A 26,218-nucleotide genomic window follows, 5' to 3' on the forward strand; every position below is an offset into this window, starting at 1 on the left:
ATCAGAGATGATTAAGAACAAGGTACGACCTGTCGTTTTGGATACCAACACGCGTCGCTTTAGAGTGGGACTTGGAGAACAACACTAGTAAGGTTCATTCGACAGTTCAGAAAACTACATTCGACTCCCAACATCGCCACTCCTGTCTTCCACACACTTCTCTACTCGCCGGAAGATTAAAAAACCATACTTGCCGGCCAAAAATGAAGAAGCAGAAGCAGGCGATCACACCAATCTCATGTGCCCATTTCAGCCGCGGATCCAAAGTCGGGGTTCGCAACGAACAAGGCACGTGGTTTCCGGCTCAAGTCCTCGAACCCATCGCTGTACTCGCTTCGAAACCGGAGCTCTTCTGTTCTGATCCAGTACGAGACTCTGGTCTCTAAAGAAGACGCTTCGAAGCCGAAAACGGAGGAGATCGACGTGTCTCTGCTCCGGCCGGCGCCGCCGGAGGAAAATGCCGACGAGGGGTTTGGGGTGGATGCTGAGAAGGAGGAGGTAGGTGAATTGGGTTTGGTTTGATTTTGGTAATGCATGTGTGAGATTTGGGGTTGATCTTGGGGTTTATGCATGTCTTCTGTTTTGGGTTTAAATTTATGTTCTTGGGTTTTGTTTGTTTTTGGTGTTGATCATATGTCTAAGCTTTTGTGATGAGTGTTGTATGCCTTAAGAACCCTGATGCTACAATGCTGGATTAGCTGTTGCTTACATTTCTTGGTAGATGAATGATGAGTTGATTACATCTCTTGGTAGATGATTGATGATTTGATGAAGCAAAGTTGTGATTTTTCTTTTAGGTTTATACAAAGACAAAAATTAAGTCTCGCCCTAATGAAGTTTCATTAACTTTTTCCATTGCATGAATTCGTAACCTTATGGTATGTGGTGATAGGCATTTTTCTCTATTGTTGTTTCTTCTGACACATGATGTTCCACATTAGAATTACACTACATTCCTTTTGCAGAAATATGAGCAATAGCAGGTCGGGCAACTGGATGGTGAAGCAATCCGTCCTGTAAAGAAAAGGAGTAGACCCTATTCTGGTGATCAAAAATCACAATTTGTTAGCCCATCACCGAGTGTTAGAAAGGCTAGACCACCAGAATTGCATGGTATAGTGTCCAAAATTCTCATTCCTAGGCTTGCTGTATTTCATATGATACAAATTTTTATGTTTAATTTTCTGTCCAGAAGAGCAGTGCAATTAACAATGAAAAAATTCCTGCAGTTAGTGGAATTGAATCTTCTGGTATTGGGTCAGAACATGAACATGCTGGAAGCTCATTTCTGCTTGCTATGGAGGCAAGATAATGTTGCACGGTTGCACCTAATCAGAAAAGATATAGAACACAGAACTGCATTTTATACAACTTAATAGGCCATCAGTAGAGATAAAAAATCAGAATCATAAAAAGTATAGGAAAGGGATTTTTTTTCACTATTTGTTATATTTTTCTTTATTGATGCAGGATAAGCAACAACATACACAGTGGTTTAAAAGTGAACAAAAAACTGCCTTAGTTGCTAAACATTCAAAAGGTCCAACAACAGTTTGTCTATGCCGAAGCTACATAATCCTCGCATAATGGATATACATATAGAGAGTTTCAATCTCTGGCTCACATTCTTTCTCAAACTTTCAGGTTACATAAAGAGTATTGAGAGAACCTGGTTACAGTTGGTCACATAACCTGGCTACAGTTGAAGAGCTGTCAAATAGTGTGAATATTGAGAGAATAAATCTTAAAGGTTGTGAAATTTTGGTTGAATATCCGGATTTGTCAAAGTGTGCATACATAAAGAGTATAAATCTCGCAGGCTGTAAAAACTTGGTTCAAATTCCAGACCTTTCGAAGAGTGTAAACATTAAGAGTATAAATCTGAGAGGCTGTAGAAGATTGGTCCAAGTTCCTTCATACTTCCAAAGCTTCACCAAACTTACTCATCTGGATTTGAGTAGAACTGCAATAGAAGAATTGCCTCCATCAGTTTTGTCTCTTGAAAAACTTCTCCGATTGAATCTTGACTGGTGTAGTTCCATAAAGAATTGGCATAATTTATCGAGCATTTCATGGAAGATGATATCCCTCAAGTATCTTGGTTTGAGAGGGACAAAGATAGAGAGTGTGCCTTCGTTCTCGTATATGACTGAGATTACTTCGCTTCACCTAATAGATTGTGATCGCCTTGTCAGTCTCCCGGCTTATATTTGTAAGTTGAAATCTCTCGAGGCTCTTGATCTCTCTGGTTGCTCTAGATTCACAACATTTCCGGAAATTGCAGAGCCTATGGAACATCTTCAGGATCTGAGTTTGAGTAAGACGAATCTTAAAGAGCTGCCGTCATCGGTTGGGAATCTTGTTGGGATTAGGAAATTTAGTTTATCTGGCTGCACAAACCTCGAATTACTCCCAGCAGCTTCCAGAATTTGAAGCTTCTCACACATCTAGACCTCCAAGGCTGTGAGTTGTTAAAAGAAATTCCTGATTGCTTTAGTAGCTCTACCACATTGCAATTCTTGGATCTAAGTGGAACCATGATCGAGACAATACCTCCGAGCATCAAAGAAGTTTTTGGGCTCAAGTCTCTGAGAGTTAGAGACTGCAAGCGGCTTCAATCTTTGCCAGAGCTCCCATGTCTTCTAGAGTGGTTGGATGCAGAAGGGTGCACGAGACTTGAGACTGTCATTTTCAATGACTGCACATACACAAGGTTTGGATGCAATGCCTTATTCACATGCTCCCAAATCCCATTCATTTTTGGGTTGCGTTAATTTGGATGAAATTTCAAGGAGTCGCATAATGGGTGAAGCATACTCCAGAATCATGCGATCGACGACTTTTAATAAACTGGTACGTCTCTCTCTCTCTCTCTCTCTCTCTCTCTCTTAATATTCAATGACGATGAGGTTTCTATGACAACCAGGACGCAGATATGTACCAGGACTTAGATAATTATCCTGAAGCACGGGTGATTTGTCCGGGAAATGAAATTCCAAAATGGTTTAGTTGTGAAACGGCGGGATCTTCAATGAATATTAAGCTCCCTCTCCATTGGTCTGATGATTCAAACTTCTTGGGTATTGCTCTCTGCTCTGTTTTGCCAATCTTTGCACAAACCAATCGTGGGTGTGACTGTGAGATGATTCTCAAAACCAACAACGGTGAAACCCGTACTGTCAATTTGGGATTTTCATATCTCGATGTTAGTGCCAAGCTGGTCGAAACAGATCACGTGGTGGTGTGGTATAATGCGTATAAAAGTACCAGAATCCCAAGTGATCATGCAAAATTGTCTACGGTAGCCTCTTTTCACTTCGACACATATGTCGGTGGTAAAAAGATAAATATCGTGAAAAGTTGTGGGGTCTGCTTTCTGTATGCCCAACCCCAAGATGATGATGTTTTGAAATTTGAAGTCATTCCTCCACACCAAGTTGATACAACTGGTGCATCTGAAGAAGTCATCCCTCCACAGCTAGTAGATACAACTGGTGCATCTGAAGTCATCCCTCCACAGCTAGTTGATACGACCGGTGCATCTGAAGAAGTCATTCCTCCACAGCAAGTTGATACGACCGGTGCATCTGAAGAAGTCATTCCTCCACAGCAAGTTGATACGACTGGTGCAGACTGTGCAGTAATTTTTGTACTGAAATCTATCTGCTGTTTTGTGTGGGATTAATCAGTAGCCTACTGTAAAATAGTGGAAGTGAATTCTCTACTTAATAATCTTGCATTGATCGAAGCTTCTGAAACCCGAATCAAGGTTTTTAGAACCGTCTCCTTGCTTTGGCTGCTGCATTTCTACATTCAATCAAGTTGTGTTATCGAACCTGGGCGGCAAGGGGTTCACATAACTCACATCTCTTAAGCCCTGAACTACGGTGCTTGCCAGGTGAAGGGCTACACACTTTTCTGGAGATCTATGGTTGTCCGTTACTAGAACAACGTTGCCAGGGAGAGACTGGGGAAGATTGGCCCAAGATTTCTCACATCGGGAGCGTTTATATCAATGGCTGGCAAATATATATGACGTTCAATGGTAATTATTCAATTCCCTCTCACCTGCTTCTCGTAAGAGGAAGAACTTAAGGATTAATATAATGTTATTGCTTCGATCGTCTTACACTTTATAGTTTTGCAAGACGTCTCACAAGCTTATCAATCTTCATTGCTTACTAGTCTTCACAGCATCAAATGCACGAATGCCAACCGGCCGGCCACATATTGGCCTAAAATAGAGAAACCTGCTTCGTAAACATCTGCCTACAAGTCTCTCGACAATAATTAGTGTATATATATATATATAGTACAGATACCATCAATCATTCCGTACGAGTTGTGAGAATCAAACACATTGTGTGTCCATATCAGATAACCAAGTTTAAACCCTCAGGCCCAAAACACCCAAGCCCAACACTACTAGCCCAAGAGAATGATTTTTCAACCTTAAACGGGTCCAATACCCTTTCACTCTTCTCTCGTCCCTCTTTCCCTAAACTAGAGTGCGCTCTTATGAGCTTGGTGTCATTTCCGCTGAGCCAATATTAATGGAAATGAGTTTGTCTTCTATTTTCTCATTTATTCTCGTTTTGGGGTACCTTTGATGAAGTGTTTAATGATGTTGGTGTTTCAGCGTTCCTAAAACATAAACGTCAACTTTAGTTTCTAGTCTCCTGTCATCTAATTTGGTTTATTTAGATCACTAGGAATCTGATGCATTTCGAATGTAAGATTTTTAATGTGTTGGAAACTCAATGTCATCTTTTGGAATTGTTCAGAGAGTCTACTCTGCAATCTTTTTATCTTTACAAGAAGCATCATGATATGTCTATTTTCTCTATTCTTAGTATCTCAAAACTATCTGTCAATACTACCAGTTTTATCCCGTCCTTTAATTAAGGGTTTCTTGGCTGATTGTTTGTTTTTTGCTAGGGATTTTTATATCTATGATTTGCATGTGTGAGTGTACACATACCGGATTGAGCTTTTGTTTCTCCTCTTTGTTAGAATTTATCAGACATAGAATGTCAGGTTCTTTTGTCCTCATCTTTTGTTAAATAAATAAATAAAAGGTTTTACAAAAAATAAAAAAGGTGTGTTTGGTTGCTTATATATGATGCTTGTAGGAAGTTCCTGGCCGGTTTAACTCTCACCTTATATATGTTTCCCTGATTGCTTATATATGTTGTAGTATTGCCTGAACATTTGAAAGCAACGACTTTGGTGCCCGACGTGACTCCATTTCCTACAGATCGGTTCATGGCAACTCTGACTCCTCCAATTGAAGGCTACATCGAGAAGGTTAAGGAAGCTGCAAGGAGGAGCAGTGAGAAGGGGAAGCTCAGATAGCCAGAGGTTGAATCTCTTGTCTTTTTGCTTCTCTATATTTAAATGTGCTTTTACTACTTAGATTACCTCAGAAGAAGGTTGCAAGGGATCTTATAAGTATTATGCTGCATTTCATTTGTTATGGCTCATAAGAAAAGGGTTCTGGGAAAAGTTGAACAGCCACGCTAGTGCTTTTGTAATTTTTTTTACTGTTAGGGTGCACGAATATTGTTGATGATATTCTGGTTTCCTTGGATGGGCTTATTTGTGCTAGTCAACATAACCCCCAACTTACTATCTTAAAGTCAGAAGATCCCTAGGAAAGCCATAGATAAATCTTTATAGCATGTCCACTCTTTAATGATTTGCGTAAAGGAATTAATTTGTGCTGTGACAAAGCATCATGATATCCAATATGAAATGCATAGATTTTTCTATTTTCTATTTGGTTTCATACTGATAGTGGTTATCTTTACTGATGCAGAATCACAAAAATATAGGAAAGGGAAAAACGAAAGCTGCTAATTTTTTGTACACTGTTTGTAATGTTTTTTCTTTACTGATGCAGGACAAGCAGTCCCATGTAGCGGCAGAAGTTATCAATGAAGAGATGCGGAGGATCGGGCACGATGTAGAAAACACTAGCTCGTGCTCCATTGTGATTGCACACATTAATTAGCTGCTGGAATCAGAAGCAGAAGATGGCACATGGAGACTAATGTATATGCAATCCCTTTTGATGTTGACTGATATGGAATTTGTAGTACTCGTTTGTTTGTGTCTTCCATTAAACTTGGTGATTTTCAAGCATTTACGTTTACGTACAGTTCATTCCGGAATTGATGATATTGTGTTTATTAATGGTCTAGATAAACATTAATTAATCAGAGCAAAGCCCAAAGCCCCAAACTAACAAACCAGGCCAGCAAAACGCAAAAGCCCAAAAGAAAGATGAATCACACTGAACTGATTGAAGCCATCTTCTTAGAATTATCAGATTGATTCGTAGAAGAAAAGAGAGGATGCAGAAGGACTCGGTTTTCGAAAAATGGAGGAAGAGCCATCTACCACGGTGGCTTTTCCGAGCAAAGATGCAGCCATCAGCAGCCTGATTTTGCCTCACCCGGCGACCCAATCTTAGGTAATCGAATCGAAAAAACTTTTCTTGCATTTGATATCATCTATTATCATATGGTTTGCTATCTTTCAAGCCTTGCAAGTGCTAGAAGAGTTGAGATCAGTGATTAAACTTAGTGAGATTGCCGATTTCAGACCCATCTCCCAATCTTTATTTAAGAGACTTGGATCGAGTCACTCAATAGCTTAAAATATGATCTGTGAGACTTTGACAGCTAATTCGTATTTTAAAACATACGGATTGTCCAGACTTGGGAGTATAAAGTAGGAACCTTGTTGGGTTTAAAAATGTATTGGTCACTTTATTCATTGCCAATTGAATTGAATGTGATTATGAACTCCACTAATGTTATGTTGATGAATGCTTTGTTGACCATTTTTCAGATATCATAAATATTGTGTTTGATCCCTAACTTTGTTTGTTCTGTTCACTTCGGTCACTGATTTTGAATTATTGAAAGGTTAGAGTGCTTCAGGTGCCTCTTTCCAGTTTCCATCATCTTTCTTCCTCACTTTCTTTTCCTTCTCTCTTAAGTGCTGTGAACTTTTCTCTGAGTTTCTTATGTTTATCTTTCTACGGACAGACCGATCTGCTTTTTTTCCCCACTTACTTCCGTCAGGTGTTTGCTAAGAATTCATTTATCAAAATTTGCTAAGAACTTGTAATTGTTGATTCTTATCGTTTATCATATACGTTTTCATACATTTGTTGGCTAAGATTGCGTCGTGTATCATGCACGCCGTGGTTATAGGATTTTCTATCTAATCACAAAACTTAACCATCTTTTATGTTTATTTGGCAGGTCACCGATTTTCTATCCTTCTCTTTATTTGTTGAAATTTGTAATTGTTGAGTTCTATGGCTCTGTAGGGAAGATCAGCTGCATGGTTGCTATTGACATGGAAGACTAGCTTCTTGTTCCAGAGTCAGCGACTCTGGCGTCGTAGCTTAAGTCTCGTCAGCCGGAGACCAATGAATGGCTGAGAGGTGGTAGAGGCAAAACGGGTATATTGAAATAAGGAGATCCTATCAGTGGTGCATTCATTGTCCCCAAAAGACAAGAAGTTCGTTCATATATAAAAAAGAGCTGATCAGATCCGCATAATCACTCTGTAAGTACCTAGTTTATCATATATGCTAATTCTAATTTACGTTAATTTTTGTATGTTAAGTTGTTTCTGCATGCAAGTTAGTGTTCGTGTTCTGTTTGAAAGTATTTTATATGTAGCCCATAGTTCCATTCATGTCAGTGATATCACCCTTTGTACGTTTAGTTTAAGTAAGGGGGATAGAAGTTAGTACCGATGACTGTTTATGCTATGTGATGCTATAAGGGGGCCCCCTCCCCCACGAGGGTCAAGCTCTGCTCTAATCCACCTCCGGGATACCGTATATTCCTTTCTATTGAAAAAGAGTCAGCTGTCTGCGCGAGTCTTGGAAAGTGAGGGCTAATGTCTTTTTTAATTCAGACATCCGTCTGTAATTACTGAATAGCCCTCCGGGGTGTGGGGCGGGGCTCTCGCGCGGGCGAAGGGGCGACCCATTTCTGGTACTAGTCGTCATGGGAAAGAAAGGAAGAAATAAGAAAGAGATTATTCCCCGAGAGCATTGAAATATATTTAATCAAAGTGTCCGGAACAAGAATTCATGTATTTTTTGGAAATTAGACCTGAACTTGAAACTGATCAGATTTGCATAATCTTTCCTTTTTCGATCTCTCTTGGACCGACTAATCTGCTTTATTTCCCATTACTTGTCTGATTGTCATGTTCTGTAAGAACTTGTAAGTGACCTTTTTTATCGTTCAATGTATGTGTACATGACTACATGCATGTTTCTGCATTATTCAACTTAGTTATGTTTTGATATAAGTAACAGTTCAATTTCATTTTGGCAGATCACCATATTCTCAAATTACCTCGACTCTGGAGAGTTTGGCCCTAATTAAACAAGCGTGCTTTCGATTGTGGATCTTTGCGTTTTGCAATATGGCTTCCTCTTTTGTTGGAGGGACTAAAGAAAAGTACGATGTCTTTCTCAGTTTTAGAGGCCCAGATACTCGCCAGACTTTTACCAGTCATCTTCATGCTGCGCTGATAAGGAGGAAAGTGGAAACCTACATTGATTACAGACTTGAGAGAGGAGATGAAGTTGGATGCGCCCTTAAAAAAGCAATCAACGAATCAAAGATTTCCGTGATCATTTTATCAGAAAACTATGCTTCTTCCACATGGTGCTTGGATGAACTTGCTTATATACTGGAATGCAAAACGATACATGGACAATCTGTTATTCCAATTTTTTATGAGGTAGACCCATCACATGTACGCCGCCAGATCGGAACTTATGAAACAGCATTTTCCGAACATGAACAGAGGTTCAAGGACAATCCGGACAAGGTGGCCAAGTGGAAGGCAGCCTTAGTAGAAGCAGCCAATCTATCTGGGTTTGATTCAACAGCTATTCGGTAACTCTCAAACTTGTACTAATTTTTGCTTTTGAGTAATAGATTAAACTTAGGAAAAGATGTACGATTACTTACCTGTAATACGTCATCTGTGGCAGGGATGATTACAAATTAGTTGAGGAAGTTGTCAGTGATGTGTTGGCTAAACTGAAACGTGAACCATCAATCGATTTGACTAGTTTGATTGGAGCTGAAGGCCGCATTCAGAAAATTCTATTGGAATTAGACATTATCCCCGACGATGTTCGTGTTCGCTGTGTAGTTCTCTGGGGTCCGGGTGGTATTGGCAAGACCACCCTCGCTGAGGCTGTTTATCATGGACTCTCTTCTCAATTCGAACCCCACTATTTTCTTGCAAACGTTAGGGAACTATCAGGTACCAAACGAGCTTTCTCTCCTGAACTGCGTGCTTTGCGAAATGAACTTTTGAGACACCTACTAGGGGATAGCAATTTGAATATTACAAGTCCAACTATAGATAATGCTACTAAATCAAAGCTCTGTCGTGCCAAAGTCCTTGTTGTTCTTGACGACGTGAATGATTCAAGCCAATTAAGATATTTAGCTGGAGAAGTTCCGTTTGGCCCAGGAAGTAGAATAATTGTAACAACTCGAGACATGCAGCCAGTCAAGGACACTCTACTAGTGAAGAATATAGCTGACTATGATGTTAAGATATACAAGGTGGAGCAATTAAACAATGTTGAATCTCTTCAGCTCTTGCAATCAAATGCTCCTATGCATGCAGGAAATTCACAATTTTTGAAGAAACTGGTAGATTATGCTGCAGGCATCCCATTAGCCCTTGAAATTTTGCATCGGAAATTCTATACATGCAAGACGGAAGAACAACTGGTCCAGTTGTGGGCTAAATTGAAAAAGTTTCCGGACGAAAAACTTCGAAATGTGTACACAGCAAGTTATGATGGATTAGAAAGAAACGAGAAGGAGATTTTCCTTGATTTAGCATGTTTCCACAAATGGAAGAAACGTTGTGACACAGAAAGAATCTTAGCTGCATGTGGTTTATTTCCAGACGGAATTGATATTCTCATTGACATGTCTCTCATATCAATCAAAGGTGACTGCATATGTATGCATGATGTGATCCAAGAGATGGCTTGGGAGACTGTCCGTGAAGAAAGTCCTCAAAAACCCGAAAAGCGCTCTAGGTTGCACAATTACGAGGATGTTTGTACTGTATTGGAAGGGAATAAGGTAAGAGATCAATTCAATTGGCTAGTTTTTTTTTTCAAGAACCTTGTGAGTTTTCAGTAGATAAATCATAAAACACGTAACTAGCTAGAAGATATATATTGATTTCGGAAAAAAAAAAACTAGTTTATTTCAACGGACTTCACAATTAATCTTTTTTATTTTCTCTTTGTTCAGGGAACTGCAAACATGCATTGTATTTCATGCAGACATTATAATGGAGCAAAGCAGCTAAAGTGGGTTCAACAAGCTTTCTTCGGGATGTATAACTTAAGATTTCTAATGTTGTCTGATATATATCATCTTGACGGCATGGAAGATCTAGGTTATCTTCCTGATGCCCTTCGCTATCTCGATTGGAATGAGTACCCTTTGCAATCTTTGCCATCAAAGTTTTCACCAGACAATCTTGTTGAGCTTCATATGCCCTGGAGCAAACTCAAGAGACTTTGGGGAAAAAGCCAGGTATGCTTGAGTTGGTATTTGAATTCATAAGAAAAGTGCATGGAAAATAATACATTCGCCTATTCGGGTTTAAATTATTCTTGCCTTTTCTTATTGGTGTGATACAGAATCTTGAGAACTTGAAAACAATCAATCTTGGTTACTCCCTGGACCTGGCTGCAGTTGGAGAGCTGTCAGATAGTGTGAAAATTGAGAGTATAAATCTTGAAGGTTGTGAAAGTTTGGTTGAAGTTCCGGATTTGTCAAATTGTACATACATAAAGAGTATAAATCTCACAGGCTGTATAAATTTGGTTCAAGTTCCAGACCTGTCAAACAGTTTGAACATCGAGCGTATAAATCTCGCAGGCTGTAAAAGTTTGGTCCAAGTTCCTTCATACTTTCAAAGGTTCACCAAGCTTACGCATCTGGATTTGCAACGTTGCTCGGAGCTTCGTATTTTACCGGATTTACCAGGCAACATAGAATCATTAGACTTAATTGGAACAGCCATAGAAGAATTGACAGCTTCAGTTTGTTCTCTAGAAAAACTCCATAAATTGAATCTTAAATGGTGTAGCTTCATAAAGAAATTTTCAAGCACTCCATGGAAGATGAGATCCCTCAGTGATCTTTGTTTGAGAGGGACAAAGATAGAAAGGGTGCCTTCATTCTCGTATATGACTGAGATTACTTCACTTGACCTGAGATCTTGCTATCGCCTTGTCAGTCTCCCGGCTGATATTTGTGAGTTGAAATATCTCGAGACTCTTGATCTCTCTGGTTGCTCTAATTTCACCACATTTCCGGAAATTGTGGAGCCTTTGGAACATCTTCAGGATCTGAATTTAAGTAAGACAAATCTTAAAGAGCTGCCATCATCGTTCGGGAATCTTGTCGGGATTAGGAAATTGAGTTTATCTGCCTGTACAAACCTCGAATCACTCCCAAACACCTTCTACAATTTGAAGCTTCTCAAGCGGTTCTCACTTTGTGGCTGTGTCCAGCTAAAGGAGTTGCCTCTCTCGTTCATTTTGTCCTCTTTGACACATCTAGACCTTGAAGGGTGTAGATTGTTAAAAGAAATTCCTGATTGCTTTATTAGCTTTCCCACATTGCAATTCTTGGATCTAAGCGGAACCATGATCAAGACAATATCTCCGAGCATCAAAGGAGTTTCTGGGCTCAAGTCTCTGAGAGTTAGAAAGTGCAAGTGGCTTCAATCTCTGCCAGTGCTCCCATGTCTTTTAGAAAAGTTGGATGCAGAAGGGTGCACGAGTCTGAAGACGGTGTCAGTTTCAGTGACTGCACATACACAAGGTTTGGATGAAATGCTTTCTGAGATGGAGTCTAGTATATCAAATGATTTCAGGACAGAATCCCATTCGTTTTTGGGTTGTGTTAAATTGGATAAAATTTCAAAGAGTCACATAATGGATGATGCATTCTTCAGAATCATGCGATTGGTGACTATTCATAAACTGGTACGTCTCTCTCTTTCTCTCGCTCGCTCTCTCTCTCTCTCTCTCTCTCTCTCAATGAATTAAATGGATGATAATGAGTTTTATATTTTGTACCTGCAGAAACGTTCAACATGTGATAATGTAGCGGTGATTTGTCCGGGAGATAAAATTCCAAAATGGTTCAACTATCAAAAGCCGCAGGGATCTTCATTGAATATTAAGCTTCCCCTGCACTGGTCAGATGATTCCAACTTCTTGGGGTTTGCTCTCTGCTCTGTTTTTGAAATATCCGCACATAGGGAGATTCTTCGGTGTGACTGTGAGATGACTCTCAAAAACCGCAATGGTGAAACTCATACTGTCAAATTGGGAACAGAACATTTCGTGTCTAGTGCCGTGACGTTTGAAACAGATCATATGTTTGTGTGGTATGTCCATGGAATTTCAGATGAAGCAAAATTGTCTACGGAAGCCTCTTTTCACTTCTATACAGAAGTCGGCGGTGATAAGTTATATAACGTGAAAAGATGTGGGGTCTGCTTTCTTGGAAATGTGTACAGAGCCAGTTATGATGGATTAGAAAGAAACGAGAGGGAGATTTTCCTTGATTTAGCGTGTTTCCACAAAGGGCAGAAACGTTGTGATGCAGAAAGAATCTTAGCTGCCTGTGGTTTATTTCCAGAGATCGGAATTGATATTCTCATTGACATATCTCTCATATCAATCGAAGACGGCTGCATATGGATGCAGGACGTGATCCAAGAGATGGCTTGGGAGACTGTCCGTGAAGAAAGTCCTCAAAAACCCGAAAAGCGCTCTAGGTTGCACAATGAAGAGGATATTTGTCGTGTATTGGAAGGGAATAAGGTAAGAGCATCTCCAACAGATTATACATTTTAGACAAAAATGAGATTTTGGAGAAAAAATGCTAAATTTTCACTTTTACAGCTTCTCTATCCTATTCTCGAAAATAGAGAAATTGATGAAAAAAAGTTGATTTTCTAAATTTGTCGGATTTGGCTAAAATTTGCATAACCAAATATTAAATGCTTGCATTTTCTCCAACTATTCAAATTTAGATTACAACTAATAAAACATCTGAATAATTTATTACAAGGCAATAATATAAAAACATATAATACTTTATGGTTATAATAAATAATAAATTTGAATATTTATTATCATAATAAATGCAAAAATCTGCAAAATAGAGAAACTGTTGGAGTTTCGACATAAATTTTTTGGAGATTTTGAAGTTTGCTTCTTTATTTTGGAGAAAATATGGAGAAGTTGTTGGAGATGCTCTAAGAGCTCAATTCATTGACTTGTTTTTTTCTTTGAAAAAGCTTGTGAATTTTCAGTGGATAAATATCATAAAATACCTAGCTAGAAGATTGTCAAGATACTGATGTCAGAAAAACTAGTAAAATTCAATGGGCTTCCACATAGTTGTGAAGTATTTATTTTCTCTTTGTTCAGGGAACTGCAAACGTGCAAAGCATTTCCTTCAGTAATTATAATAATTATAATTACGATTACAAGCTAAAGTTGGATCCTCGAGCTTTCACAGGGATGGCTAGCTTAAGATATCTTAAGCTTCATAGAAATCATCACATGCAATATCTAGAGTGTCTTCCTGATGCGCTTCGGTATCTCGATTGGAATGAGTACCCTTTCCAATCTTTGCCATCAAAGTTTTCACCAGACAATCTTGTTGAGCTTCATATGCTCAACAGCAAACTCAAGAGACTTTGGGGAAAAAGCCAGGTATGCTTGAGTTTGTATTTGAATTCACTAAATAGTGCATGGAAAGTAATATTTTCGGGTTTTAGTTATTAATTCTTGCCTTTCCTTATTTGTTTGTTATAGAATCTTAGTAACTTGAGAAGGATCGATCTTAGTTGGTCCAGTGACCTGGCTGAAGTTGGAGAGCTGTCTAATAGTGTGAATATTGAGAGTATAAATCTTGAAGGTTGTGCAAGTTTAGTTGAAGTTACGGATTTGTCAAAGTGTACACATATAAAGAGTATAAATCTCGCAAGCTGCGAAAATTTGGTTCAAGTTCCAGACCTTTCAAACAGTTTGAACATTGAAAGTATAAATCTGGGAGACTGTGAAATTTTGGTCGAAGTTCCTTCATACTTTCAAAGGTTCACCAAGCTTACTCATCTGAATTTGAGACGTTGCTCGGAGCTTTGTTTTTTACCAGATTTACCAGGCAAGATAGAATTCTTAGATTTAAGTGGAACTGCAATAGAAGAATTGCCACCATCAGTTTTTTCTCTTGAGAAACTTCTTCGATTGAATCTTGACTTCTGTAGCTCCATAAAGAACTTTTCAAGCACTCCATGGAAGATGAGATCCGTCAGTGATCTTTGTTTGAGATGGACAAAGATAGAGAGGGTCCCTTCATTCTCGTATATGACTGAGATTACTTCACTTGACCTGAGATCTTGCTATCACCTTGTCAGTCTCCCGTCTGATATTTGTGAGTTGAAATCTCTCGAGACTCTTGATCTCTCTGATTGCTCTAGTTTCACAACATTTCCGGAAATTGCTGAGCCTTTGAAACATCTTCAGGATCTGAATTTAAGTAAGACAAATCTTAAAGAGTTGCCATCATCGTTTGGGAATCTTGTTGGGATTAGGAAATTGAGTTTATCTTGCTGCACAAACCTCGAATTACTCCCAGACAGCTTCCAGAATTTGAAGCTTCTCAAGTGGCTCTCACTTTGTGGCTCTGTCAAGCTAAAAGAATTGCCTCTCCCGATCACTTTGTCCTATTTGACACATCTAGACCTCCAAGGCTGTGAATTGTTAAAAGAAATTCCTGATTGCTTTACTAGCTCTACCGCATTGAAATTCTTGGATCTAAGTGGAACCATGATCGAGACAATACCTCCGAGCATCAAAGAAGTTTCTGGGCTCAAGTCTGTGAGAGTTAGAAACTGCAAGGGGCTTCAATCTTTGCCAGTGCTCCCATATCTTCTAGAAAAGTTGGATGCAGGAGGGAGCACGAGACTTGAGACGGTGTCAGTTTCAGTGACTGCACATACACAAGGTTTGGATGAAATGCTTTCAGAACGGAATTCCAGGACCGAATTCCATTCATTTTTGGGTTGCGTTAGTTTGGATAAAATTTCAAGGAGTTGCATAATGGATGATGCGCGCTTCAGAATCATGCGATTGGCGACTATTCGGAAAACTATTCGTAAACTGGTACATCTCTCTCTCTCTCTCTCTCTCTCTCTCTCTCTCTCTCTCTTAATATTCAATGACGATGAGGTTTCTATCTCATACCAGGACGCAGGTATATATAGTGAAGCACGGGTGAGTTGTCCAGGAAATGAAATTCCAAAATGGTTTAGTTGTGAAACGCCGGGATCTTCAATGAATGTTAAGCTCCCTCTCCATTGGTCTGATGATTCAAACTTCTTGGGTATTGCTCTCTGCTCTGTTTCGGCGGCACTTTTTTCACGAGATCCCGATGGTCCATATTATCCCTATCATAATCGCTGTGAGATGATTCTCAAAACCAACAACGGTGAAACCCATACTGTCAATTTCGTAACCGATGAATATAATATTTTCAGGTATGATACAGTCCAAGAGACATTCGGAACAGATCATATGTTGGTGTGGTTGACAACACACCATATTTCAGATGAAGCAAAACGGGCTATGGAAGCATCTTTTAACTTTATAAAAGTTGGTGGTAACATGAAAAAATGTGGGGTGTGCTTTCTGTATGCCCAAGATGATGATGCTCTGAATTTTGAAGTCATTCCTCCACAACAGGTTACTAGCGGAAGTCCACTGCCTGATCACTTTGTTCATGGAGATGATAGTATAATTGAAAGTGAACCTTCTACAGCTTTCAGTTTACTACAACTGAAAGACGCGGAGGAGCAACATATTGGATGATGCACGCTTCAGAATCATCTGGATGGCCTTGGAATCTTGTACGTCTCTCTCTCTCTCTCTCAGGCTTATATATGGTGTATATGTGCCTGCAGTAACATACGGTGAACTACTGGTGATCTGTCCGGGAAATGAAATTCCAAAATGGTTTTAACTGTCAAATGGAGGGTTCTTCAATGGAGATTAAGCTTCCTCTGCATTGGTCTGATGCTTCAAACTTCTTGGGCATTGCTTTCTGCTCTGTTCCAGCAATCTCTCCCTATTTTGGGTGTGGATGTGGGATGATTCTCATAACTAACAGTGGTGAAACACATGGTGTCAACTTGGGCATAATCCCCTGGTCTAGTGCCGAGGCGGTCGAAACAGATACTATGTTGGTGTGGTATGATGAAGTCCATAAATTTTCAGATGAAGCAAAATGGTCTTGATTCATGGAACTTGGACTACATTCTAGCCTTCTTGATTCATGGACGTAAAAAGGTATGGAATCTGTTTTCTGTATGCCCAAGATGATGGTGCTCGATTTCAATTCCTCAAGTTATTACTTGTAGCAGCTTTGGGGTTGAATACTTGAATCTAGTGGCATATCTGATCACTTTGTCAATGATCGTGAAACCTACGGTGAGTATTAGAGAATATATGATAGTTGAGTCTGAACATTCTACTTAATAATGTTGTTATGATGGAAGCTTCAAGTTGTGTTCATTCCCGTAAAAGGGAACTATTAGTAGCTTTCTGTATTCAATTAAGTTGTGTTCATTCCCGTGTATTGCTACTACATTTCTACATTCAATTAAGTTGTGTTCATTCCCGTAAAAGGGAACTATTAGTAGCTTTCTGTATGTGCATAATGTTTCATTCAGTTTTGTAAACCTGTTGGTTGATTACTCCGGCTCTTGAAAACCTGATATTTTTGCTCATGCTTCATACCTTTTTTGGGTGTAATTTCATGATAACAAAGACCAATGCCTGGGCATAATTCGTAGGGAATTCATGATTGGCTTTTCATGTACATTGATTGAGCAAGGCAGTGTGTTTTGTCACAAGCAATTCTTTTCATTCAGATGCTCTTAAGAATTTCTTTTACAAATGTATTTGATGTAGTATAGGACGACAGTACATGGCAACTTATCTAATATGATTATTAGGGATCAAGGTAGGACTTAGAGGTACTTGATCAAAACATATGATGAGGGATATTGTTTGACAACAAAAAATAATAATAGGACAAGGGAATTAATCAATTGTTGCAGTTTGGTATCGATATAGCATCTGGTATCTTCTGGACTCTGGAACTTGATCATCAGAGAATCTCATTAGCAGTGCCATAGTAGCTGTTGACAATGAACTCTTCAATTCAGATATGTAAGGAGTATCAATACTTTGTACCAGATAGAACTTGTAAATCCTCATCTTCATCATATTTCTCACACTTCTTCTCCGGCCACCTTCGTCAACTCGTTTTTTTTTTATCGTTTATCTTATACATTTTGCAAATTCTAATTTTTCAGGTACTTTTTATTTTGCAGTTTCTTCTTTCTGATCACAAATTTGATTGGTCACCCTTTTCAAATTAATTTGACTCTTGAGAGTTTCTGGTTCAAAGGAAATGTGGTTTGACATAAGGGTCGGCAATGGGACAATACGTTTTACCTTTTTTTTTTTTTTTACAAAATAGATCCATCACAACATGTTTTACCAGCTTGGAAGTTATGAGGCTGCATTTGCTAAACATGAGCAAAGGTTGAAGGACAAGGTGCCCCAGTGGAAGGAAGCTTTAGTTACTAAACAAAATTGATAATGCTACCGACGTTTGAGAATGTTATAGAATTGAAGAACACCTTTGTAATTTACTCGATAACAGATTTCATAGTTAAAATAGGATAGTGCTATTAGCAGACCCTATTTTTACTATTAATGCACCTAAAGCCAATCATAAAGTAAAGATTAGAGGTAACGTTATAAATACAATCAAACTATAGTATTAGAAAAATTGACAGAAGTGTGTCAATAGCATCGCCCTTAAAATTATAGTGAAACATATTGATGGTAATTATGAAAAACATGTTTACTAATAGTAATTATGAGCCTTAAAAATATATTCACAGTGGTAATTTATTCTTCTTTTTTACCCCAAGAGTCCTCACTCTAGGTCTTTGTAGTTTTTTGGAATTAATGAAAAAAATTTAAGAAAACAATTCAACACTAGGTCCCAAACTATTGTGGCAAAGTCAATGTAGTATCTAAACTTAAAAAACTACCAACGTAGTACCTAAACTCGCAATTCACTATCAACGTGATGCCTGAAACTATATTCCGTAACGCCCCTTTAGTTTCATCATGTGTCTTCCACATGCCCTTATAAAAAAAGAAAAAAAATATTCATCATAAGTCCACAAACTCTCGTAGCAAGGCCACAATGATACCTAAACTTAGAAAATATCAATGTGATACCCAAACTAAGAATTTCCTATGAACATGTATTTTCTGGCACATCACTGTTTGTTTTGTCACGTGCCGTGCATGTGCCACTTAAAAAAAAAGGTAAACATGACATCTGATAGGCAAGTGTGCAATCACACTCACCGCCTGCTGTAAGACTTGATTCGTTGTCCTCAACCCTTTCTAGAGCGTTGACTCAACGCCAAGATCTGGACCGCCCCTTCTAAAACCAACGCAGCCACTTCCCTCCCCATTACTTTCTCATCTTTGAGACCAACTATCCTAGTGACCTCTACCCTCAATACACCACCATCCAGTACTCCCCCCCCCCGTCAACTGCTCATCCCTCCACCCATCACCGCTGGTCTTTGTATTCTTCCTCAACACCCAGTCGGCGATGTTGGAGACGAGTGGGATAACACACTTCCTTATCAAATGTCATGTTTACCCTTTTTTTAAGGGGCACGTGCGCGACACATGACAAAACAAACGGTGATGTGTTGAAAATTTGTCTCTGACACTACGTTAAATAGGGAATTCTTAGTTAGGATATCACATTTATAGTTTTCTAAGTCTAGATATCACTTTGGCCTTGCCATTAAAGTTTGGAGACTCATGATGATATATATTTTTGGACATGTGCACGACACGTGATGAAACTAATGACGACGTGACGGAACAAGGTCTTAGACATCAGGTTGATAGTGAATTCTGAGTTTGAGTACTACATTAGTAGTTTTTTAAGCATGGTTACTACTTTGATCTTGTTACAAGAGTTTGATGACTGATTTTTTGTCATTTCATTAATGTTGGGCAAACCCATATGATAGGATCAGAAACCATAAACTAGGGAAATCTAAGGAAACTAGATTAATCTAACAAACTTGGATAACATTCTTCATTCATCGATAACTATCATAGATATTTACAGCGATATATATACATACATCTTACAGAAAAACTAAATAACCATTTTGGTAACTACCCAAGACTGGGCCGAATGAGTCTATCGTGCCTACTACAAATTTAGGCCAAGCCCAATACATTATTATTATCATCCCAACACCATAGGTCTTTGTAATTAGCACCTCATTTCGTCAAAAACGCTTACCAAAAATTCCAGAGTCGCTGCTTTCGGCTTTGGATTAACAGACCCAACTGCAACATGACTCATACCAATCTCCAGTTACTGGCTAAACCCAATACTAATTGGTACGATTCTCTGCTTCTACAAGTCTCTCTCTCTCTCTCTCTCTCTCTCTCTCTCATATTCACTGGGTTTGTCTGTATTTCTCTTGGTATTGTGTTTCCCAACACTGCATGATGAAAATTTGATTGGCAATGCTTCAAAATTCCAATAATATTCATTATTATCTGGTTAGATGCTTTATATTTATCATTGATCACTCTGTTTATTTTGTGGTTTCCACATTTGATCCTGTCCTTGAATAAATATGACAAAGATCTTAGATTGCTAATCCCAAAAGTGAGAATGTGAACAATAGTTTTGCTTGAATGTACTGTTCATTGCTTGAATAGGATAAAAAAAAAAGATATGACAGCAACTCATATCTGATCCATAAATATGACAGAGTGAGACCGAGTAATACGGAATATATTATGCAAAGTGGCTTGATGGAGATATCCCACTTGATTTATGTTAACTAATTGAATATAACACGATTTTTACATAAATTCAGCAGTGTTAGATTAATGACGGTGGTTAGTTTGAATTCTTGATGTCTAAGAAAGTGCCTGAAACTTCTTTTTTGTTTTATGTTTTTTTAATATTTGCTGAGGTCTATGTGCCAACAGTTCTCGATTCAACGGATAGGAATGCCCAGGTTTATGCAATTACACATGAGCATGACTGACTTTACATCAATCAACATGATCTCTGTAAATTATTCCTCTTCTTATAGCTTTTTCCGTGTTGTATCCACATGCAAGTGCTTATTATCATCTAAAGCTTTGGACAACTTGATTTTATATGTTCTTTGTATATGTTCTACAGAGTCAAATGTTGTATTGGTCTAAGGACATTGTTGTAAAAGCCATCAGCAATGCCATATAAGGGTAGCATTAGCAATATGTTTTCTCAAGAGAGTGTTGTACTTGTCGGTAGAAACTCTCATTTGATACTGGATATCTTTCTCTCTGCCGCTCTTCTTTGCAATAGCCCATCCTTTGTTTGTTTTTCTTGCATATATTTGGTCACTGTGGGATATTCACCTGCAGCGATTCTTCATCCTTCTTGTTTTTTTTTTTGTTGAAATTTGTAAGTGTCGAGTTCTATGGCTCTGCAGGGAAGATCAGCTACATGGTTGCTCTTGACAGGAAAGACTAGCTTCTCGTGACAGAGTCAGCGAGTCCCACATGTAGCTCAAGTCTCATCTGCCGGAGACCATTGAATGGCTGAGCGGTGGTACAGACACAACGGGTATATGAATCACAACTTGTAAGTGACTTCGTTATTGTTCAATGAATCACTGTATATCTACATGACTACGTGCTGCTAAGTTTTTCTTTTTGAAATAAATAAAGTGGGTGGAGTCTATTAGCTACTTAGTTATGTTTAGAATTTTACTAAATCTAATTACAGAGCTTAGTAACTGATTAATTTCATTTTTGGCAGATCACCATATTCTCAAATTATGCCTACTCTGGCTTGTGATCATTAAAGAAGTGTGCTTTGGCTTGTGATCTGCGTATTCTGCAATATGGCTTCCTCTTCTGTCGTTCCTCCAAAAGAAAAGTATGATGTCTTTCTCAGTTTTAGAGGCCTGGATACTCGCGAGACTTTTACCAGCCATCTTCATGCTGCGCTGGTGAGAAGGAAAGTGGAAACTTACATAGATTACAGATTTGAGAGAGGAGATGAAGTTGGACCCGCCCTTCACAGAGAAATCAAGGAATCAAAGATTTCCCTGATCATTTTCTCAGAAAACTATGCTTCTTCCAGTTGGTGCTTGGATGAATTTGCTTTTATTCTGAAATGCAAAGAAAAATATAGGCAACTTGTTATTCCAATTATTTATACGGTAGAGCCAACACATGTACGCCACCAGACCGAAACTTATGGGACTGTCTTTGCTGAACATGAACAGAGGCCGAAGGACAAGGTAGCCGAGTGGAAGAAAGCTTTAGTAGAAGCAGCCAATTTATCTGGGTTTGATTCATCTTCAAAAACTGTTCGGTAACTTTCTAGCCTGTACTAATTTCTGCTTTTGAGTTATAGTTTAAAGTTAGGAAAATGCATTGTATGAATAATTATTACTTAACTGTACTCTGTCATTTGTGGTAGGGATGATGCTGACTTAGTTGAGAAAGTCATCAGTGTTGTGTTGGCTAAACTGAAACGTGAACCATCAATCGATTTAACTCGTTTGATTGGAGCTGAAGGCCGCATTCAGAAAATTCTGTTGGAATTACACATTATCCCAGATAATGTTCGTGTTTGCTGTGTTGTTCTCTGGGGTGCGGGTGGTATTGGCAAGACCACCCTTGCTGAGGCTGTATATTATGGACTCTCTTCTCAATTTGAAGTTCACTATTTTCTTGCAAACGTGAGGGAACGATCAGGTACCAAACAAGCTTTCTCTCATGAACTGTGTGCTTTGCGAAATGAACTTCCTTGAACGTAAAAGAGAAATGGAGTTGTCCAAAAGTGATTCTATTGTTGATGCTGAAACTGACATGCTTCTACTCCTTAAAAGTAGCTTAGATGCTTTGGATGAAAATGAAGCCATCATCAAGGAATGTTTTGTAGACCTGGCTTCATTTCCAGAAGGCCGAAGAATCTCTCTTGTTGCTCTCATTGACATGTGGGCAGAGTTACATGATGGGCTGGTTAAAGATGTCCTGGCCGTAGCAAACCTCCTAGAATTTACTGGTCGAAGTCTGGCTGATCTTGTTGTCACAAGGTATGAAGGCTTCGTTGTTTCTTTTGCCTGAAAGTCTGACCGACTGATTTTTCTGTATTCATTTTTAGCTGCTAATCACAAGGAACTAAATATTGATTACTGCAATGACTTGTTGGGATTGCCTGATACGACTTGCAATCTGGTTCATCTAAGGAAGCTCAGTATCTCACACTGTCATAAGCTATCTGCCTTGCCGGAAGAGATTGGAAAGCTGGATTTGCTAGAAGTTTTGAGGCTAAGGTCTTGTACAGATTTGGTAGAACTTCCGAGCTCTAACATACCTGCGGAGTTTAAATTTTCTTGACATATCTGACTGCTTCAGCATCATCACTTTGCCTGAATACATTGGTAGACTCAGCCGTTTAAGAAAGATCAACATGAGACATTGTTCCAGATTGAGGGAGCTACCACTATCGGTTTTTGATTTTGAGAATATAGAGGAGGTGATATGTGATGAAGAAACTAAAGAGTTGTGGAAGCCCTTCTTGCCTGTACTCCTCAGCGTCGAAGTAAGGGTGGTCAAAGAAGAATTCAACCTTAATTGGCTCCAAAAGTATCAATTTTGAAGGTTTTCTTCCATTTAGACATTTAGTGAACATTGCAAGTCATTTGTGGTTCATTTTTGTCTCATTTTTCGAATAAAAACAATGTAAGAATCCAACTGAGGTAAATGATATTCATTCAGAATAAGAGTGAAAGTATATATTGTACAGAAACGGCACTATATATAATAAAAGGGTTTTGTGACATTGAATGGGTCTAGGAAGACTTGGAAGTGCAGAAAAAATGGGACTTGAAGAAAGTTCGTGGAGCTTATGGCTAGAATTTTTTGACAAGCACAAATGAAATGTTCCAATGTGATATCTGTTTGATCAGTTTCCAAGTTAATGTGCAGAAATTGCCGAGTTCAAAGTGATGCGTGTGGATCCGTACACATCTTCTCTGCTTTGGTGAACTGAAATTGGGAAGAAACATGAATGTTCCTCTCAACACCAAGGCGCGTTCAAGGCGTGTCAAGGAAAAACGGGCCATGATTTTGAAACACTAAGCTCGTGCTCCATTGTGATTGCACATGGAGACTAATGTATATGCAAACCCTTTTGATTTTGACTTATATGGAACTCGTAGTACTTGTTATATAACAAGTTGTAGTTTTAACATCTGGTGACTGGTCATTCTCGTTTGTTTGTGTTTTCCATTAAACTTGGTGATTTTCAAACATTTACATTAAAATAATTCTTACATGCTTAAAGTTTTGATACTTAATCATGTTGACATATTTAATTTGTTTTCAAATCGAGTAGCAGTATCTTGTACACTTAATTATGTATATGTTCGTGACAACTGAGTTGTACGTGCTATTAACTAAGCAGACGACATACGATTGGTACGAATGCATTGTGATTATTATGTATATGTTCGTGATAACTGAGTTGTACGTGTTATTAACTAAACAGACGACATACGATTTGGTACGAATGCATTGTGATTATTATGTATATGTTCATGACAACTGAGCTGTACGTGCTATTAGCTAAACATACGACATACGATTGGTACTAATGCATTACTAATGACAGGTGGGTGATAGTGCACGTATATACATATACTAATTGTATTGTCTAATAACACGTTTAATTAAACTATAGGCTCACTGTTGGCTCAAACGTACGGATCCAGCTCTATCAAACTGTTCTCGTAAGTTTAACATACGGATCCAAAGTCGAGGTTCGCAACGAACAAGGCGCGGGGTTTCCGGGCTCAAGTCCTCGAACCCAACTCGGATCCATCGCCGTACTCGCTTCGAAACCGGAGCTCTTCCGTTCTGATCCAGTACAAGACTCTGGTCTCCGAAGAGACGCTTCGAAGCCGAAAACTGAGGAGATCGACGTGTCTCTGCTCCGGCCGGCGCCGCCGGAGGACAATGCCGACAAGGGGTTTGAGGTGCATGACGTGGTGAATGCTGAGAATGAGGAGGTAGGTGAATTGGTGTTTGGTTTGATTTTGGTAATGCATGTGTGAGATTTGTACATGCGTGTCTTCTCTTTTGGATTTATTTGGGAATTTATGTTCTTGGGTTTTGTTTTGTTTTGGTGTTGATCATATGTTGAAGCTTTTGTGATGAGTGTTGTATGCCTTAAGAACCCAGATGCTACATTGTTGGATTAGCAGTTGTTTACATTTCTTGGTAGATGATTGATGATTTGATTACATTTCTTGGTAGATGATTCGATGAAGCAGAGTTGTGATTTTTCTTTTAGGTTTGTACAAAGTCAAAAGTTAAGTCTCGCCCCAATGAAGTTTCATTAACGTTTTCCATTGCATGAATTCGTAACTTTATGGTATGTGGTAATAGGCATTTTTCTCTATTGTTGTTTTTTCTCACACATGATGTTCCACATTAATCAGAGCAAAGCCCAAACTAATACAGACCAGGCCAGCAAAACGCAACAGCCCAAAAAAAGAGAGAAGCCATCATCTCAAAACTCTCAGATTCGAAGAAGAAAAAGGGAATGCAGAAGGACTCGGTTTTAAAAAAATGGAGGAAGAACCAAAAGACGGTGGCCGGTTGACCCATTGGTTTTCCAAGGAGCTGCAGCCATCAGCAGGCTGGTTTTGCCTCACCCGGCGACCCATTCTTAGGTAATCGAATCGAAAAGACTTTTCTTGCATTTGATGTCATCTATTATCAACTGGTTTGTTATCTTCCAAGTCTTGCGTGTGCTAGAAGAGTTGAGATCAGATTTTATACTCACAATTTCAGACTCATATACAAAGTTACATTTACTCCCAGTAAAATTGCCAATCGATGATAATTTTTTTTTTTGGCAAGAAGATAATAGATTTTCATACATGAAACACAACCAATGCAACAAGTCCACAACACCACATAAACCCACAGGAGGGCTGAAGTGCACAGAATCTTTACTTGATTTATGTTATGCATTGTTGGCCATTTTTCAGATATCATATATGTGGTACAGAAGGAGAATATTGTCTTGGGTCCCTCACTCTCTTTGTTCCGTTCACTTTGGTCACTGATATTGAATTATTGAATGGTTAAAGTGCTTCAGATGCCTCGTTCCAGTTTCCATCATCTTTCTTCCTCACTTTTTCTTCCTTGTCTGACACCCTCATGCCTCTTTCCGAGTTATCGATGATTCATAAATCAAAGTGCTGTGAACTTTTCTCTGAGTCTTGGTGTATTGGTTTAAGGACATTGTTGTAAAAGCCATCAGTGAGGCCATATAAGGGTAGCAATAGCAATAGGTTTTCTCAAGAGAGTGTTGTAGTTGTCGGTAGAAACCCTCACCTGATACTGGATATCTTTCTCTGCTGCTGTGCTTGCAATAGCCTATCCTTTGTGTTCCTTTGTTTGTTGTTCTTTCATATATTTGGTCACTGTGGGATCTTCACCTGCAGCGATTCTTTATCCCTCTTTTTTTTTTTGTTGAAATTTGTAATTGTCGAGTTCTATGGCTCTGTAGGGAAGATCAGCTACATGGTTTCTCTTGACATGAAAGACTAGTTTCTCGTTCCAGAGTCAGCGACTCCGGCGTCGTAGCGTAAGTCTCGTCCGCCGGAGACTAATGGAGGTCCTATCAGTGGTGCATTCATTATCCCCGAAAGACAAGAAGTTCCTTTATATAAAAATAAGCTGATCAGATCCGCAGAATCACTCTGTAAGTACCTAGTTGATCATATATGCTAATTCTCATATACCATAATTTTTGTATGTTAAGTTGTTTCCGCATCCAAGCTACTGTTTATGTTCTTTTCGAAAGTACAACTTCATTTTATCTGTTGCAGATAGCCAATAGTTCCATTCATGTCACCCATTGTTTAGTTTAATTATTGAATAACTTTAAGT

At 38.8% G+C, this 26,218-nt stretch overlaps 5 protein-coding genes across 8 annotated transcripts in view; all 5 read left to right on the plus strand.

Moving 5' to 3' along the window:
* Positions 1–2,411: 2,411 nt before the first annotated feature.
* Positions 2,412–6,013, plus strand: LOC126800480 (disease resistance protein RPP2B-like). Its single transcript, XM_050527850.1, has 5 exons — positions 2,412–2,853; positions 2,927–3,635; positions 5,198–5,307; positions 5,417–5,530; positions 5,903–6,013. Exons 1-5 carry the CDS (start codon positions 2,656–2,658, stop codon positions 6,011–6,013), a joined length of 1,242 nt encoding a protein of 413 aa, XP_050383807.1. The 5' UTR covers positions 2,412–2,655.
* Positions 6,014–6,345: 332 nt separating this feature from the next.
* Positions 6,346–16,790, plus strand: LOC126800482 (disease resistance protein RUN1-like). Its single transcript, XM_050527852.1, has 10 exons — positions 6,346–6,475; positions 7,275–7,584; positions 8,370–8,939; positions 9,038–10,157; positions 10,332–10,619; positions 10,727–12,082; positions 12,182–12,928; positions 13,541–13,828; positions 13,931–15,280; positions 15,365–16,790. Exons 3-10 carry the CDS (start codon positions 8,461–8,463, stop codon positions 15,983–15,985), a joined length of 6,249 nt encoding a protein of 2,082 aa, XP_050383809.1. The 5' UTR covers positions 6,346–6,475; positions 7,275–7,584; positions 8,370–8,460; the 3' UTR covers positions 15,986–16,790.
* A 4,354-nt stretch (positions 16,791–21,144) lies between these two features.
* LOC126800484 (toll/interleukin-1 receptor-like protein) lies at positions 21,145–21,994 on the plus strand. The gene is made up of 3 exons (XM_050527854.1): positions 21,145–21,620; positions 21,729–21,873; positions 21,971–21,994. The coding sequence occupies exons 1-3, from the start codon at positions 21,145–21,147 to the stop codon at positions 21,992–21,994; spliced, it is 645 nt and encodes a 214-aa protein (XP_050383811.1).
* A 40-nt stretch (positions 21,995–22,034) lies between these two features.
* LOC126798672 (probable disease resistance protein At5g66900) lies at positions 22,035–23,366 on the plus strand. Of its 2 annotated transcripts, none has more exons than XM_050525697.1 (2): positions 22,035–22,347; positions 22,416–23,366. In XM_050525697.1, exons 1-2 carry the CDS (start codon positions 22,049–22,051, stop codon positions 22,420–22,422), a joined length of 306 nt encoding a protein of 101 aa, XP_050381654.1. In that variant the 5' UTR covers positions 22,035–22,048; the 3' UTR covers positions 22,423–23,366. The 2 variants fall into 2 exon arrangements, with proteins under 2 accessions (XP_050381654.1, XP_050381653.1); XM_050525696.1 differs by having other exon boundaries at positions 22,501–23,366.
* Positions 23,367–25,441: 2,075 nt separating this feature from the next.
* The window catches only part of LOC126798665 (disease resistance protein RPV1-like), a 79,561-nt gene continuing 78,784 nt past the window's right edge, over positions 25,442–26,218 (plus strand). For 2 of the 3 annotated variants that reach the window (XR_007672556.1, XM_050525680.1), the window contains exon 1: positions 25,453–26,030. The gene's annotated coding sequence lies outside the window, so the exon portion shown is untranslated. Of the gene's footprint in view, positions 26,031–26,218 lie in introns of all 3 variants that reach the window. The other variant, XR_007672557.1, reaches the window with a different exon arrangement.

This window comes from Argentina anserina, chromosome 6 (assembly GCF_933775445.1).
Source record: "Argentina anserina chromosome 6, drPotAnse1.1, whole genome shotgun sequence".
In the NCBI taxonomy this organism is placed as follows: domain Eukaryota; kingdom Viridiplantae; phylum Streptophyta; class Magnoliopsida; order Rosales; family Rosaceae; genus Argentina; species Argentina anserina.

Coding starts and splice junctions, on each gene's coding strand:
- LOC126800480 (XM_050527850.1), top strand. CDS start 2,656: ATGCAGAAGGGTGCACGAGACTTGAGACTGTCATTTTCAATGACTGCA. Junction 2,854..2,926: donor CGACGACTTTTAATAAACTG/GTACGTCTCTCT, acceptor TATGACAACCAG/GACGCAGATATGTACCAGGA. Junction 5,308..5,416: donor TTGAAGGCTACATCGAGAAG/GTTAAGGAAGCT, acceptor TTTACTACTTAG/ATTACCTCAGAAGAAGGTTG.
- LOC126800482 (XM_050527852.1), top strand. CDS start 8,461: ATGGCTTCCTCTTTTGTTGGAGGGACTAAAGAAAAGTACGATGTCTTT. Junction 10,158..10,331: donor CTGTATTGGAAGGGAATAAG/GTAAGAGATCAA, acceptor CTCTTTGTTCAG/GGAACTGCAAACATGCATTG. Junction 12,083..12,181: donor TGGTGACTATTCATAAACTG/GTACGTCTCTCT, acceptor TTGTACCTGCAG/AAACGTTCAACATGTGATAA.
- LOC126800484 (XM_050527854.1), top strand. CDS start 21,145: ATGGCTTCCTCTTCTGTCGTTCCTCCAAAAGAAAAGTATGATGTCTTT. Junction 21,621..21,728: donor TCATCTTCAAAAACTGTTCG/GTAACTTTCTAG, acceptor CATTTGTGGTAG/GGATGATGCTGACTTAGTTG. Junction 21,874..21,970: donor TACACATTATCCCAGATAAT/GTTCGTGTTTGC, acceptor CTCAATTTGAAG/TTCACTATTTTCTTGCAAAC.
- LOC126798672 (XM_050525696.1), top strand. CDS start 22,049: ATGAACTTCCTTGAACGTAAAAGAGAAATGGAGTTGTCCAAAAGTGAT. Junction 22,348..22,500: donor GCTGATCTTGTTGTCACAAG/GTATGAAGGCTT, acceptor GGTTCATCTAAG/GAAGCTCAGTATCTCACACT.